The 14,407-nt window shown below is 37.4% G+C and overlaps 3 protein-coding genes across 6 annotated transcripts; 2 read left to right on the forward strand and 1 right to left on the reverse strand.

Annotated features, from left to right (window-relative positions):
* Positions 1–725: 725 nt before the first annotated feature.
* On the forward strand, positions 726–2,967 carry LOC103952845 (casein kinase II subunit beta-2-like). The gene is made up of 5 exons (XM_048590844.1): positions 726–864; positions 1,849–2,070; positions 2,179–2,288; positions 2,419–2,582; positions 2,835–2,967. The coding sequence occupies exons 1-5, from the start codon at positions 726–728 to the stop codon at positions 2,965–2,967; spliced, it is 768 nt and encodes a 255-aa protein (XP_048446801.1).
* Positions 2,968–3,300: 333 nt separating this feature from the next.
* LOC103952782 lies at positions 3,301–9,538 on the reverse strand. Of its 4 annotated transcripts, none has more exons than XM_009364458.3 (15): positions 8,916–9,538; positions 8,076–8,504; positions 7,426–7,836; positions 6,695–6,758; positions 6,249–6,397; positions 5,829–5,904; positions 5,663–5,752; positions 5,509–5,580; positions 5,288–5,374; positions 5,148–5,213; positions 4,799–4,969; positions 4,655–4,723; positions 4,452–4,547; positions 4,193–4,348; positions 3,301–4,122 (listed from the first exon to the last, which is right to left on the reverse strand). In XM_009364458.3, exons 1-15 carry the CDS (start codon positions 9,414–9,416, stop codon positions 3,458–3,460), a joined length of 3,102 nt encoding a protein of 1,033 aa, XP_009362733.2. In that variant the 5' UTR covers positions 9,417–9,538; the 3' UTR covers positions 3,301–3,457. The 4 variants fall into 4 exon arrangements, with proteins under 4 accessions (XP_009362733.2, XP_009362734.2, XP_009362732.2 ...); XM_009364459.3 differs by having other exon boundaries at positions 4,193–4,354; positions 4,808–4,969; positions 8,916–9,537; XM_009364457.3 differs by having other exon boundaries at positions 4,193–4,354; positions 8,916–9,537.
* Positions 9,539–11,831: 2,293 nt separating this feature from the next.
* On the forward strand, positions 11,832–14,357 carry LOC103952781 (metacaspase-1-like). Its single transcript, XM_009364456.3, has 5 exons — positions 11,832–12,233; positions 12,763–13,093; positions 13,212–13,332; positions 13,443–13,646; positions 14,162–14,357. The coding sequence occupies exons 1-5, from the start codon at positions 11,861–11,863 to the stop codon at positions 14,219–14,221; spliced, it is 1,089 nt and encodes a 362-aa protein (XP_009362731.2). The 5' UTR covers positions 11,832–11,860; the 3' UTR covers positions 14,222–14,357.
* Positions 14,358–14,407: the final 50 nt, after the last annotated feature.

Raw genomic sequence — 14,407 nt, forward strand, 5'->3', positions numbered from 1 at the left:
CAAAGAATTGAAGGGCTAGTTTGTTTTAAATTGTAACGGCTAGTTCTTATTTAAGTTAATAAGATGACTGGTGTACGGTGTTCAAACGCCTCAACGAAAGTCTCTGATTGTAACACTGCAACTGGAACTGGTAAGACCTTTGTCTTCCAGCTCCGCTGAAGATAAGAATCAATGGGCAAGGACCAAAAACCCTATCATTGACATATATACATATATATATACACATATATATATACATATATATACACATATATATACATATATATATATATATTAAACCGTCTATACTTTGCTGGAGGAGCTTATGATGAGTTCAAATTTGACGAATACAAGACAAAAATTGTTACTTAATAATATTAAAAAATTATTTATTTTATAATTAAATGACTTAGTGGCAAACAATACCATCCTTAATGGGTTTATCAACATTGCATAAATAATTTTAAAATAAATTTTATGTAGAAATTAAAATAGTAATTCTTTATTATTTATTTAGAATTTGAAAGAGTATTTCTTTATTATTCTAAAGTTTTTTTATTTTCCCGATAACAAAAAAGAAATCAAGTATTTCATCAAAATAAAAAATTAAAATTAAAATTATTTTCCCCTTTGATTGCCACTTCCAGATCCAAATGTACGTTGAAATAGCCGTCGATACAGAAACCGGAATTGCACATTGCTTCCAGGTCCAGACAGATCAAGGGAGAGACTGAGTATATATTATTATGCCTAAAAATCACAGAGGTGTAATTAGATCACGTTCTGAACCGGCTTTGAACCCTAGTCGACTCAGAGACAAAGCTTTGGCTCCTTCTATGTCACTTGCCCCCAATCCCAACGATATTGATACATTCTATGATCAGGGTAAGTTTCAGTTCCACACACATTATTCAACGTTCATGCATGCATGCATAATCCCACAATATTCACGTACACATTTTTCAAAATTAATTTCCTTGTTATTTTCCTAGTACTAGGTTTTGCAGTAATTCATATTATGTTCATCATAGAATGGTTAACGAAAGCTTACATGTCATGGCATTTTCGTTTTTTATCATTGGGGCTGGAAAATTCAAATTCATGACATGTTTCAACGTTAATTGTGGAAGATAAATACAACTAGATCAACATTTGCTTAAGGATTCATATTTGTATCATTTGAATAGATCAACTAATTCATGTTAAAAAGGTTTTTTGAATTTGGTTTTAACCTATAGTAATTTTTTTCCATCTATTGAGAGTGAATCTCACATCGGGGAAAGAATGGACAAAGTATATATATGCTCATAAGTACTTGGCCTACTTCTTATATTGCCAATTGTTTTATGGTAAAACCTCAACTTTCTTTTTAGTATCAGAGCAGGTTGTCCCACGGTAAAGCTCAAAGGTCACACGTACGTCACCCGATTTGTGTTATCCACGTGCTAAGCTTACAAATTCGTTACACGTGAGAGGCCATGTTTAGGGTATCAATTATACATTAATTGCAGAAAGAAGGGACATTGAATGTGCTTATAAGTAATTGGGTTACTCTCGTATTACCATTTAATTTTATGGTGGAACCAACTTTCTTCACCATTCATCATGTGTTTGGCGATAAATTTTTATTTGAGTAAATCGCAATGGGCAATTAATTAGGAAAAAAAACTTCTTCCAAAACACCATAATAGCATACTTAAGATTAGCCGTGGCTAATCAAAATACTGCCCCTTTTTGTAGTAGTGTCTCTAGCTCATTTTTGTTCAACAATTTGGTTTTGATTTAATTCTATAAACCCCAGGTTGCATTCTTTCTGATGTGTTTATAATTAATCTTTTGAATGTATGTTTCCCCACTACAATTGTGTAGAGGAATCAGCTGATACAAGTTGCAAAGATTTAGAAGTTAGATGCTATGATGATGAAGATGCATCCTGGATATCATGGTTCTGCAATCAGAAAGGAAATGAATTCTTTTGTGAAGTCGACAACGATTACATCCTCGATGATTTCAACCGTTCAGGTTTAAGAAACCATGTAACGTTCTATGATTATGCACTGGATTTAATTTTGGACGTTGAGTCTTCCAATGGTAAGAATCAGATAAGTCCATCAACCAAAATTACTTGGATGAAGATTTCAGCTGCCATTGTAGTTCGAAGCTATTAAGTTATTATGTAATTTCCAATGAGATCAACAGATGGCTTGACTGATGAGGAACAGAACAATCTGATCGAATCCGCGGCGGAGATGCTCTATGGTTTAATACATGCCAGATACATAGCAACTAACAAAGGATTGTCTGCAATGGTAAGGTGTTTACAAAATACATATTAATTGCTTTATTTTCTTTCAAAATATTAGGTGTCACACCCCGAAATACTGTTCGTGTTTCGGAGTGTGGCATTAGACTTGAGGCTTGCTAATTTGTGCAATTCAGTTGGAGAAGTACAGGAACTATGATTTTGGCAGATGTCCAAGAGTTAACTGCAATAAACAACGTTGTTTGCCTGTTGGTCAGTCAGACATCCCAAGATTAAGCACTGTACAAATCTACTGTCCCAAGTGTGAAGACATTTATTCCCCTCAATCCAGACACCAGAACGTATCCTTATGTATGACTTTGTAAATGACATGACGAGTGCTTCTACTATACATCTATGAATATCTAAGAATAGTATACATTGCCTTTTAAGTGCCTCATATCCACCTGTTAAATTTCATGCGATTCTTAAGTGCATATTCAGTTGTTAAATTCAGATGTCTGCCATACATGCCGTAAACTAGAATTTTCGATTACGCCAATTTTGTTTTGTTCTGGAGCAGTTTTTCAATGTTTGCCTTGACAACAATCTCAGAAATTGATGGAGCATACTTTGGAACCACATTTCCTCACCTTTTCTTCTTGACCTACGGGCATCTTAAGCCGCAGAAGACGATTCAGAACTATGTTCCGAGAATATACGGCTTCAAAGTCTGCAACGAATAATGAATCTCGCTTCTCTTGGTGAAGAAAATATAAAGCGGGTCCAAGCAAGCAGTGTTGTTGCCTTGTAGGAAAAGAAACAGGGGCAGTTCACTAGTTTTACTTGGTTTTAGGTTGTGGATCAATGATTCTTTTGCAATTATGTGTAAAATTTCATTTCCTCAGTTTTAAGTTTAACTAGACGCCAAGATAGCAGTATCTTAAACTAATCACGAGATGGCACGTGAAAAAGTTAAAACACAATGACTGCGCATGACATCGAAATTGTACAAGTTTCTCTCCATCAATCATGGGTTCTTACCCAAAATTTGCTGAAAGGAAACTAGAGGCTAAATATACACCAGAAAGAGGTTAACTTAATTACTGGCTGACGACACTGCAGTACAGATACCTTTTGCCACCATTTGTAGGGCTAATAGCTGTTACAAAATAAACTACAGACTAGCTTGGTATCACTTTCACCATTACAGTCAAAAGAATGGTATCACAAGGATCACCATGCTTCGCTCAGTTTCTCAAAGTTACGACGGGTGCTCAGAATGCTTTCAGCGATGGCGTTTTCTTCGGATTGCAACCTGCTAATTTCAGTACCCTTGGCCGCATCCTCTGACATTAGCACCACCAGTTGATCCTGCAAGTCCTTAATCTGCTTAGCAACCCCACTGATTTTTTCATTATGTTTCTTTCTTTCTTGAGTTTGCTCAGCAATCTGAATTTCAACTTCCTTTGACTTATCCTGAAGCTGCCCCAACTGAACTTTCATTTCTAGCAAAGAGTTCAGACGGTCACGTACTCCCTTGACATCAAATCCAAACGTTTCTAAATCACCTAGTTCTTGGAAGCTGCTATCAAAGAAGTCGTCAGGAACCTCAATGTTCAACTTGGAGGTCTTCTCAACCAAAGAGGCAAAGGTTAGCATCTTTGCAATGGCTAATGATTCACGACTAAGCTCTCCACACTTAACTAAAGGATAAAAATGTGGTTTTTGCGGATATCTTCTAAATGCATCCATAGATTCAACTTTTTGCCAAATTTCAGGATAAGATTTCACAAATGGCGAATCTGGACTGTCTTGTTGCTCAATGTTAACAGCGACACCAGTTTCAACTTGTGTACCTGTAACCTCATTTTGTTGGTTATCAGTCTCGGCTGGGTTACCTACAACAGACTCGACAAAATCAAAATAACTAGTCAAAGGAATCTATTGAAAATTTTCACATTTGCTTACTTGAGCCCTCTGTAGGTTTGACAGAATACATTTCACTTGTGCACAACAAAAAGGGTTGATCATGAGCAGATGCCTTTTTGGATATTCCAGTCACAGCCACCTGAAGTTCTTTTGTCAAGCAACCCATTGGAGAATCAACAGTTTCCACCTGTCTCACTGCATCTTGATAACATGGAAATTTCATACAAACAAGACAAAAGTAGATAGGAAAAATAAGTACTACCAAATGAGGGCAAAAGGAAAAAGGATAAATAAGTACTGTTGTTTTGCTCCGCATCGGCCCCATCTGTGACACCAGTTTCAACTTGTCTTCCATTAACCTCGTTTTGTTGGTTCGGAGTCCCATCAAGGTTACCTAGAACACAATCTTGAGATTAGTCAAACTTGCTACGGGAAAAGGAACCCATGGATTCAATTTTTTTCCAAAAACCAAAGGTGGACTGTCGTGTTTCTCCACCTCACCTGTGACACTAATTTCAACTTGTCTTCCATTAACCTCATTTTGTTGGCTGGCAGTCCCAGCAGGGTTACCTAGGAAACAAACTTGATGTTAGTCAAAGAGCTACAGGCAAAGGAATCCACTGAATTTTCATCACAATATCTTACTTGTACCACCTATGGTTTTTACAGAATGCATTTCATTTATGCACAGTGATAAAGGTTGATCATGAGCAGATGTCTTTGGCAATACTCCAGTCACAGCCACCTGACCTTCTTGTGTCAAGTAATCCATTGTCGAATTCACAGTTTCCATCTCTCTCATTGCTTCTTCAGAACCTGAAAATGAATAAGACAAGTACTTCCATAGGGGGGAAACAAGGAAAAAGTACATCCCTATTATGTTTAGTCTAACATTTCTCTTGGCCTAGCAATAGTTTGAATACATCCATGGTTTCAATGTTTTTCCCCTACTGTAGAATTTTCAGAAAAGGCAAATGTGGACTGTCAACGTCACCTATTACGCCAGTTTCAACCTGTTGTCTGACCTCACTTTGTTGTTTGGAAATCCCAGCAGGGTTACCTATAACACAACATTGACGTTATTCAAACAACTATAGCCAAAGAAATTCCTTCAAAATATTCTTGATAGCTTACTTGAGCCCACTGTAATACTTGTAATGCCTTTATCGATATCCATTGCAGAATGTACAGCTTCCTCTTCGACCATTGCATCTTCAGAACCTGAGATTTTGACAAAGTAAGAGCAGAGCAGTGATGGGAAGGGGAAAGTAAGAAGCATTCAAATTAAATTACACACTAGTTCCTGTAATTAGTTTTTATGAACTTAAGGTTCTTCAGGTTGTGATGTGTCATACCTTTATCTTTTGCAACTTGAGTCTCAGTCGATTCAACTTGAGCAACAACTCCAGTTCCATCGTGCTTCTCACCTGCCAAAGTAGAAATTATTTAGGCTACAGTGTTCTATTCCACTGTGCTTAGTGGATTTTTGGGGTTGTTAGCCTCCCATACCTTTCAAATCCAACCTTGTGATCATAGACAATTCGAATATATCATTCGAGCAATCCGCAGCCATAGATCCACCGCCATTATGTTCCTCGCCTGCACATGCTAGCAAACATTAGATTTTGAAATAATTACAGATCTACAGAATGCTGTAGGTTTGACATATACACACCTTCAACAAGCAATGCAGTCAGTTTTCCATTCCCTTCTACTGCACTGCTCACTCCATCTTCATTTTGTCCAACCCCCTGAATGAGTTAAGAACAAGCATCGTGATGAATAAAACTAAATTACAAGCAAAGAAATCCCAATATGGTACCTCCAAATCCATAACTTTTCAAGAGATTATTGGACAGCTGAAACCTTCGAATTAATTATAGATAAAAAAACAACACTTCATATTTATGTCTAATATATGTCTTTCAACAAACAAGAGAAACATCTCTTTGTTTTGAACAGAAAAGTCTTACATTGTCATATTGGTCGTGCATTGGAATTTACGCAAAAGCTTAATGTAGGTTACAGTTCCTGAACTTCTGATATGTAGAGACAAATGAAAGAAGCATAGCATACTGGCTTCAGATATAAATACCTCCATACGGAGCAGACATGATGCTTCAGCATGAGATCCCCCTGTTGCTTCAGACTCTGACTTGATACCAGAAGATTCAGTGTTGTCCATTACATGCTCATCTCCAACATTTACTTCACCGGTCTTTTCGATTTCACTGCTTTTCTTGCCTGCAATAGTTTATACACATTTATTTTATGTGGATTATCCAATGAACCTATTAGCATAGAAATATCATGTAATGTTAAAAGTTTCTTATGTCTTACTCAAGGCCATCGGATATCAGCTTGAGATATTCATGGTTTACCCTTGCTTTCAAAATTATTGCTTGATTATGTGGACCTATCGTGTATATGTCTGTTTCTGAGGGCTATTGATTTTTTTACCATGCAATTTCAGTGGTCTGCCCCTCCTATCATGTCCTACTCTAGGTCACGGGATATCACTTTGAGGTTTCCGTGGTTTACCTTTTCTTTTGAAATGAGTTAATGCTTGATCATCTAGTCCTCTAACCTTCTGTTTCGCAATCTTCTGCAAAAGCAAATAACGCATTTTAATCAGGACCAGTAGGTTTTAGAAGAACAAAATCAGAGGAAAAATAGTGCACGGCTTTCTTTGTATAGCACTTCTACTTTCAAATAATGAAGATGAAAGATTTGATCCCAATTATCCTTGAATGGACCTAAAAGAAGGCAAGCCGCTTGGACTGCTTACTCAAGCAAAATGAATGAATACAGAGGCCTCCGAGAATATGAACCTAACCTTAATCTTGGAATATTTCCATTAGGCATTATTATGCCATACAAACGATAGAGGCAACAGAGGCCTATTTTTGTTGTTTTCCTATTAAATATCATGCAGAGATGAAAACTGAGTAGTTTTATGTACTGACATGTCCCCGGTGATGAGCACTAGTTAACCCTGCCCTTGGAATTAATTGAGTCGGTGAGTGTTGCCCGTTTAGTTTTAAGTAGTTTTGATAATACTCACCGACTCAAGTACTTTAACCAATACTGAGTGAACCAACACACTTCTCAGTGATTACAGGGCATCTTGAGTAAAATGCATAGAATAGAGCAAGTTAATGAGGTTAGAAAGGGAAGACTGGAATCATGAATTTGTATACCACAAAGGAACATTCAGCTATAGGAGAATAAATAATTAAATACCAACAACATTTTTCAAAGAGTTCACTTACCAAAACATTAATAACTGGGGATTCTTTGTTTAGAGTTTTAACCAGCGTTCTCCTTGCAAATGGTTTCTCCAAAGATAAGGAGTCATCTGAATGCCCACCTTTTAACTTCTTGTAAAGACTTAAAATTGTTGCATCATCTTTAGGTTGCGTTAAAATTGTTGCATCATCTTTAGGTTGCGGAGACATTTTCAATTTCTTTTTGGTCTTTCCATAAGGTAATTTATCCGTGCAAGGACTCAAGGGCTTCGATTGAATTTTCACTGAGATCCTAGAACAAGGTGTTTTCTTTCGAAGTGGTGTACCTACGTCAGAGTTTCCGAAACTCTCACAAGATTGTAATTCATAATCACGTTTGGAACTCTGACATGAATGCTTTGATTGTGCTTCAGACCCCCTTCTAAAGTGAAATTCCTGAAAAGAACCGCCAGAATTTTAGTCACACACAACTAATTTGAATCCATCAAATGCTCTTCAGCATAGCAACTTGAATGTACAAGAACATCGTTAAATCTTTCTGAATAAAATTACATATTAATGATCTCATTTCCAAGACACAGAATGTTTCAAACATGATTACCATCTTGCGCATAAGAAACAAGTAATGGCCATCACCTTTCCACTTATAAAACAAGAGGAAAAAATACACGTACCCGAACTTCAGTAATCCATCTTCCATGGCTCATAGTAGCCCATCCTCCATCATTCCAATCCATGTGAGTCCTCAATTCTGAAAGGCTGAATTCCTTCTCCTGCCTCGTGCAACTTAAAGTGACCGCATACTTGTTTCCTTTAAGAACTTTTGTAATATCTCCGACCCACCAACCCATGTCATGGAATGCATCCACTTTATCCAACAAGCTAAAATCTCTTTCAGTCGAATTTGGAGGCTGAGGCCGAATCTGATGGCCACGTACAACAATTTTAACATCACTGTTGTTTGATTTCTTATATTGAAGCAAGAAAGAGTCGATCCCCAGTTGACCAAGATAAATTGCTGGAAACCAAGCATAAAATAGTCTTTCTTCGTCCGGATTCATTTCAACTGCTGTCCCAGGGCTGAAATTTGATACCATCATCATCTATCAAACAATAGGGAAAAATATCAGTTTCTGTCTGTGACAATTGACAACCATATATAGCAAAAGAAAATTTTCTATCCTCTCCCAAAATTAGAAGAAAGTCAGATTCATTGCAAAAGAGATCAATACAAGGTAGAGAAATACAACATTAGCCAAGATATGATGAAACTTGGGGACCAAAATAAGCAATCAAGGTGGAGAAAAACTTATTTTTTATAGTAAAAAAGGGGAATTTAAAGCAAAACAACAGAGGGCAGAGCCAAATACGTACAAACCCATGTCAGAAATCTTCAAAAAAAAAAAAAAAATCATAAATAAACACACAAAAAACCCCTTGCAACCATAAACCTTGAAAAATCATGCATCAGAAAACAAAACCCACATGCATTACCAAAAACCCAGAACCAGTACCTCCTTTTTGGCTCGGACCCAAACGCCGTCCGCCAAATCCCAGTGAGAACGCAATTCGGACCGCCGCACCACAAGCAGATCAGGCGGGTACATGAACCCCACCGTGTACTCATCCTCCTCGCGCTTGATCACAACCCCGGGCCACCACGCGTCGAGGTGAAAGGCGTCGACTTTGTCGCCGGGCTCGAAGGGCCTGTCGACATTGTCGTCCGGAGGCACCGGCCGGATTTGACCCATCTCGACAAACTCCGTCAGGGGCTTGTCCGGGTCGTCGTCGGAGAGCAGAGTCTCGTACTGGACCACAGCCTTGGTTGGTGAGAAGGAGTTGCTGCTGCCGTCAGAAAAGCTCTTTCTTTTCTTCTTCGTCGCCGGAATCAGGGGCTTCGAGTCGATGATTTTGGCGGGGAACCATGCGCCCTTGAAGCCATCTTCATTGCTGCAAACTTCCACCTTTGAATCCTTGACCAAATGGGTTGCTGATTGACTTTTCTTGACCACCATTTTCAGTTGTCTTCTGTCACTTTCCCGAGAAAATAATCACGGTGTGGGAGAAAGTGGCAGAGTGGGAGTGATAGTCCTCTCTCCTCCGCTCGCTCTCTGTTTAATCTCTCTCTAACTTTATGAAATCAACACAATCCTGACCGTTGAAAGAAAAAGAGAAAAAAGGGGAGAAAAATTAGGGGTGGTGGGGGAAGGGAATCTTAATCCGATAATTAGTATCTGCTAAGTTATCAATCAGTCAAAAGGGTCTTGATTTGTTGCGGGTGTGGGGGAAGAAGGAAGATAAAAAGTTCTCATCTTCACGTCATATAATTTCGGCACCATCCTCTTTTTTTTTTTTTTTTTTTTTTTAAACAAATAGTATTATTTATATTATAAATATAGGAAATAAGATAATTCTTACAATAAATATAATATAGGAAATAAGATAATTCTTACAATAAACGAATAATAATGTGGTTCAGATTCGTTTTTAACGATAATTGAATCTAAATAGTATGTTCTAAGATGAAACGACGGACCGTATCTGTTGAGGGCCAAATTTCACATTTGCACCCCCTAATTTTGTTGAGGTTCCTTTTTTTCCCTTCTAGTTTGAATTTGTCAATTTTGTTACGGTAGTTTAGTAGTTGTGATTCTTGTCATTTTCGTGAGACCTCACATGAAGATTTGAGTGAATGAGGAGAGAAATATTTTTTTTTCTTTTTGTCATTTTTGTTGTAGATATTAAAAACATTTAAAATCTAAAAATTGTAGACCATTTCCTTTTCTTAGGTTATTGTGCATCTATTCACTCTCATTTCTCTTAACATCGCATTCTACTAGTCGAGATTGAACCTAATTACTTTGAAAATGAAAACCGTCAGAAAAATTGAGGTAGCGAGTAGAGAGATCAAACAAGCGCGATAATTCAAGACTGCTTTTCACCACTGTCTCTTAGACTTTAACTTATTTTAACTCTTTTTTACTCTAATTTCTCAATTATATATTTATATAGTTTACTATTTTAAAGGTCCCCTATATGGCCAGTACTTCTCATTTGTCAAGGAATTGACACCAATTGGGAGTGTCCTTAAATTGAAGGGACAAAATCAGCACAACCGAAACTAAGGTATCAAAAATCAATCACTCTTGTGTCTAATAATATTTATCTTCATTTGTAAATGATAGGTTTTAGGTTCGACTCGCTCACCGAAAGTGAATTTGAACCATATTATACTAGCTCATTATGAAATTAAGTTTGGACATCGTCCTGTAGCCCATCACCCAATTATGAAAGATTCTACACAATTTTGTTAATGCATAAATAAAGGAAAAATTGGCATTGATTTCAGTAACATATAAAATATTCAGAAACATTTCAATTCATTACGATTCTCTATATAAAATGTCATAATATAATTTGATGAAAATTTTTTATTCAAGTTTTTAATTGTATTATTACACTTTTTTTATAGAGCTGTATTTTCGAAACACTAAAAAATCTCTTATATAAAAAGAAAAATACTATTTTATCTAACTTGATTAACTCCATAGCTGCTCACGCTAGAAAAGATAAACAACTATAAGGAACCAGAATGTCTTTTAGTTGAATCAATCATATGTGTGAAGAACGTTGCAACCACTTCAAATTTGTTTTTTTATGTCAAATTTGTTTTTTTATGTCTGGTGTACGATACTTAATGTATTAAACCATGTTTTTGACATAATGAAAAATTTATCATGCATTTGATGTTTGAGAGTATAATTCAGCATAAAACCAAGAGGGTGTATTCAATTGGGAATTTGAGAGATTTTAATGAATTTATAAATCCATGGATTTTTAGGAAGTTTAACTGATTTGTAGAGATTCTATGTAAAATTTTGATTCAATTCTCTCGAAAATCTCAAGGGGAGATATGAGATTTGTGAATGTTTAAAATACACGGTAAAATCTCTCCAATTCCCTCTAATTCCTCAACTTTTCCAAATTCTTTAAATTCTAATTTTAATTGAATACACCTGAAATGTTATAAATTTCTTTAAAATTCTAATTGAATACACCCGAATTTCTAAGAATTTTAATAAACTATCTTAAAATTTTGATTGAATACACATTAAATTTCAGATAATTACTTAAAATTCTGATTATGTACCTCTAGATTTATTAAAAAAATTAAAATCTCTTAAATTCTGAATACATAACATTGGATGACGTTGCTCCGTTGTGATTGGTCAAATTGAATTCCACTTCCTCTCTCTCTCTCTTCCCCTCGCATTTCACGTCACCTTCCTCCCAAAGTCACGAACCACTCCACCATTCCACCATTTCACCAAGTCAATAAAAGCCTTCTCCTTTTGCAACCCCTCTCCCTCCCCACCATTTCCTTCTTCCTCAATCCCTTCTCTCTCATCGCCTTCCGATCACAACAATCTCTCCCAATCCAATTCAATTCAGTTCCGGCATGCCGTTGCTGGTAGACTGCTCCGGCTGCAACACGCCGCTGCAGCTGCCGCCCGGCGCTAGGACGATCCGCTGCCCCCTGTGCCAGGCATTCACCCGCATCGCCGACTCCCGCGCTCTTCCACCTCCGCCCTACTCTTCCTCCTCCTCCTCATCTAACCACAACCCTCCTCCGCCCTCCACTTCTCCCTACATCGACGCGCCGCCGGTGCCTCCTCCGTCGGTGCAAGGGCGGAAGCGAGCTGTGATATGCGCCGTGTCGTACAAGCGGTCCCGTCACGAGCTCAAGGGATGCATTAACGACGCCAAGTGTATGAAGTACTTGCTGGTCAACAAGTTCAGCTTTCCAGAATCCTCCATTCTCATGCTCACCGGTAACCTCTTTCTCTTCCCATTTCTTCAACGCTTGATGTTGCGTGTGGATTGAATTGTATGTTTAATATCTGTTTAATTAAGACTTTAATTCATGGGTCAGCGAAGACTAGTTCTTGTGTTCTTAATTTCCACATTTATGGTCCGCAATCGTTGAATTGTTCTAAATTTGCTGCAAAGCATCGATCTTTTTGTTTCTTTTTTTTTTTTGTTTTGGCAAAGTGGGTATTTTCCTGTAGATTTTAATGATATCTACATTGTGAATAATTATGCAATTACCATTTAAGTAATCAATTAAGTATGGTTAATAACAAATTAACAATTGAGAATTCAAAATTATTACTTTGGTGTATCTAAATTTTATCATGTTTTGATGAACTGAGTTTTTGAACATTTGCATTATGACTGTGCCATGTTACTGTTGTTCCACATATTGTGAAATGGTAGTAAAAAGTTAAAAGCTTGCTTTAGTAATGCACTCGGGTTTCTTTAGAACCTCGTTATGTTAATGTTCGTGTGTATTGCTTGCAGAAGAAGAAGCTGATCCTTATAGGCACCCAACCAAGCAAAATATGAGAATGGCGCTGTTTTGGCTTGTGCAAGGTTGTCAAGCAGGGGATTCTTTGGTGTTTCATTATTCTGGTCATGGATCACAACAGAGGAACTACACCGGGGATGAGGTGGATGGATTTGATGAAACGCTATGTCCTTCAGATTTTGAGACTCAGGGGATGATTGTCGATGATGAGATCAATGCAACAATTGTCAAACCTCTTCCCACCGGGGCTAGGCTTCATGCAATTGTGGATGCTTGCCACAGTGGTACCGTGCTAGATTTACCATATCTCTGTAGGATGGACAGGTAACTCTAGCTTGATATTTTGTTATGTATCTGTGCATAATGTTACTCCCACAATCTGTTTTGTGCTTATCATTGCTCTGTGTACTTTTTCGTTTATTCATTCTGATATTGAATGTAGGAACGGGAAGTACGTATGGGAGGATCATCGCCCTAGATCAGGTGTTTGGAAAGGAACAAACGGTGGAGAGGTCATTTCCTTTAGTGGCTGTGATGATGATCAAACCTCTGCTGATACCTCAGTAAAGTCTTGGACAAAAGCTTAAATTGTTATTTATGCTAGACCAGCAATGTCTCCTTTTCTGACATAGGGCTGTTCAAAGAAACAAAGCTAACGCGGCCACGTTTGCAGGCTTTGTCAAAGATTACTTCGACTGGTGCCATGACTTATGCTTTCATCCAAGCCATCGAGCGTGGACATGGAGATACATATGGTAACATGTTGAATGCAATGCGATCTACCATCCGTAACACAGACAATGATGTTGGAGGTGGTATTGTGACATCTCTTATCTCCATGCTTTTGAAAGGAGGGAGTCTTGGCGGGTTAAGACAGGTATTATTTTTGCACTCGTTTTGACCGTATTCAAAATGCGAAAATGCGTGAGCAATTAAACGCTCCCATAAAATTAGATTTTTGATAAACTTGATCTTAAATCAATTAAGAGCTGGTTTGGTATTGCTGTGTTTTGAAAAAAAACTGCTTCTGCTGTGCTGTGAGAATAAACAGCTGTGAAATAAAGCAGTAGGGTGTTTAGTAAACTTTTTTTTGTATAAGTGCTTTTGAAAAAAAAAAAAAAAGCAGTATTATAGTGTTTGGTAAGCTTTTATGTAAAACAGATGTGAAAAAAAAACCGGTTTTTCAAAGCTGAGTTTGGTAACTTCTTATTTTTGGTTTTTTTTCACCCAAAACTGTGAAAAAAAGCTAAAGCTGAATGTTTACCAAACACAAAAACAACTTCCAACTTTTTTTTATACCAGCTTTTTTTCAGAATCACCGCAGTACCAAACCAGGCCTAAGTTGGTTTCGGTTAGCATCTTTAACTCTGCTTTGAACAATCTTTTGTGCAGGAACCACAGCTAACCGCCAATCAACCATTTGATGTGTATAAGAAGCCTTTCTCCTTGTAGTTATTGAAGCAGGATTTCCCTATTATTGCTCAAAATCATTCATTAATTGTGCCCCGCCCTCCTATTCGTGTGTACACTTCTCAGAGAAACCCAATTTTGTATCTGCTTGTGTTTAATTCTATTGTTTACCGATCTATCTTTCCGTGGTCTTGGATGATGCTCGATGGCTGTTAGGCGTGCTGTGTA

This window comes from the organism of the source record quoted next, unplaced genomic scaffold, assembly GCF_019419815.1.
Source record: "Pyrus x bretschneideri cultivar Hongxiangsu unplaced genomic scaffold, Pyrus_bretschneideri_v1 Contig32, whole genome shotgun sequence".
In the NCBI taxonomy this organism is placed as follows: domain Eukaryota; kingdom Viridiplantae; phylum Streptophyta; class Magnoliopsida; order Rosales; family Rosaceae; genus Pyrus; species Pyrus x bretschneideri.

Bases quoted from the DNA above. Each gene is read 5' to 3' on its own strand.
- LOC103952845 (XM_048590844.1), top strand. From the start codon at position 726: ATGCCTAAAAATCACAGAGGTGTAATTAGATCACGTTCTGAACCGGCT. The intron at 2,071-2,178 runs GTAAGAATCAGA...TGAGATCAACAG, and splicing joins GGACGTTGAGTCTTCCAATG to ATGGCTTGACTGATGAGGAA. The intron at 2,289-2,418 runs GTAAGGTGTTTA...TGTGCAATTCAG, and splicing joins ACAAAGGATTGTCTGCAATG to TTGGAGAAGTACAGGAACTA.
- LOC103952782 (XM_009364457.3), bottom strand. From the start codon at position 9,416: ATGGTGGTCAAGAAAAGTCAATCAGCAACCCATTTGGTCAAGGATTCA. The intron at 6,398-6,694 runs GTAAACCACGGA...AAACTATTGCAG, and splicing joins AACTCATTTCAAAAGAAAAG to GCAAGAAAAGCAGTGAAATC. The intron at 4,970-5,147 runs GTGACGTTGACA...ATTCATTTTCAG, and splicing joins GGTTGAAACTGGCGTAATAG to GTTCTGAAGAAGCAATGAGA.
- LOC103952781 (XM_009364456.3), top strand. From the start codon at position 11,861: ATGCCGTTGCTGGTAGACTGCTCCGGCTGCAACACGCCGCTGCAGCTG. The intron at 12,234-12,762 runs GTAACCTCTTTC...TATTGCTTGCAG, and splicing joins CTCCATTCTCATGCTCACCG to AAGAAGAAGCTGATCCTTAT. The intron at 13,333-13,442 runs GTAAAGTCTTGG...CCACGTTTGCAG, and splicing joins AAACCTCTGCTGATACCTCA to GCTTTGTCAAAGATTACTTC.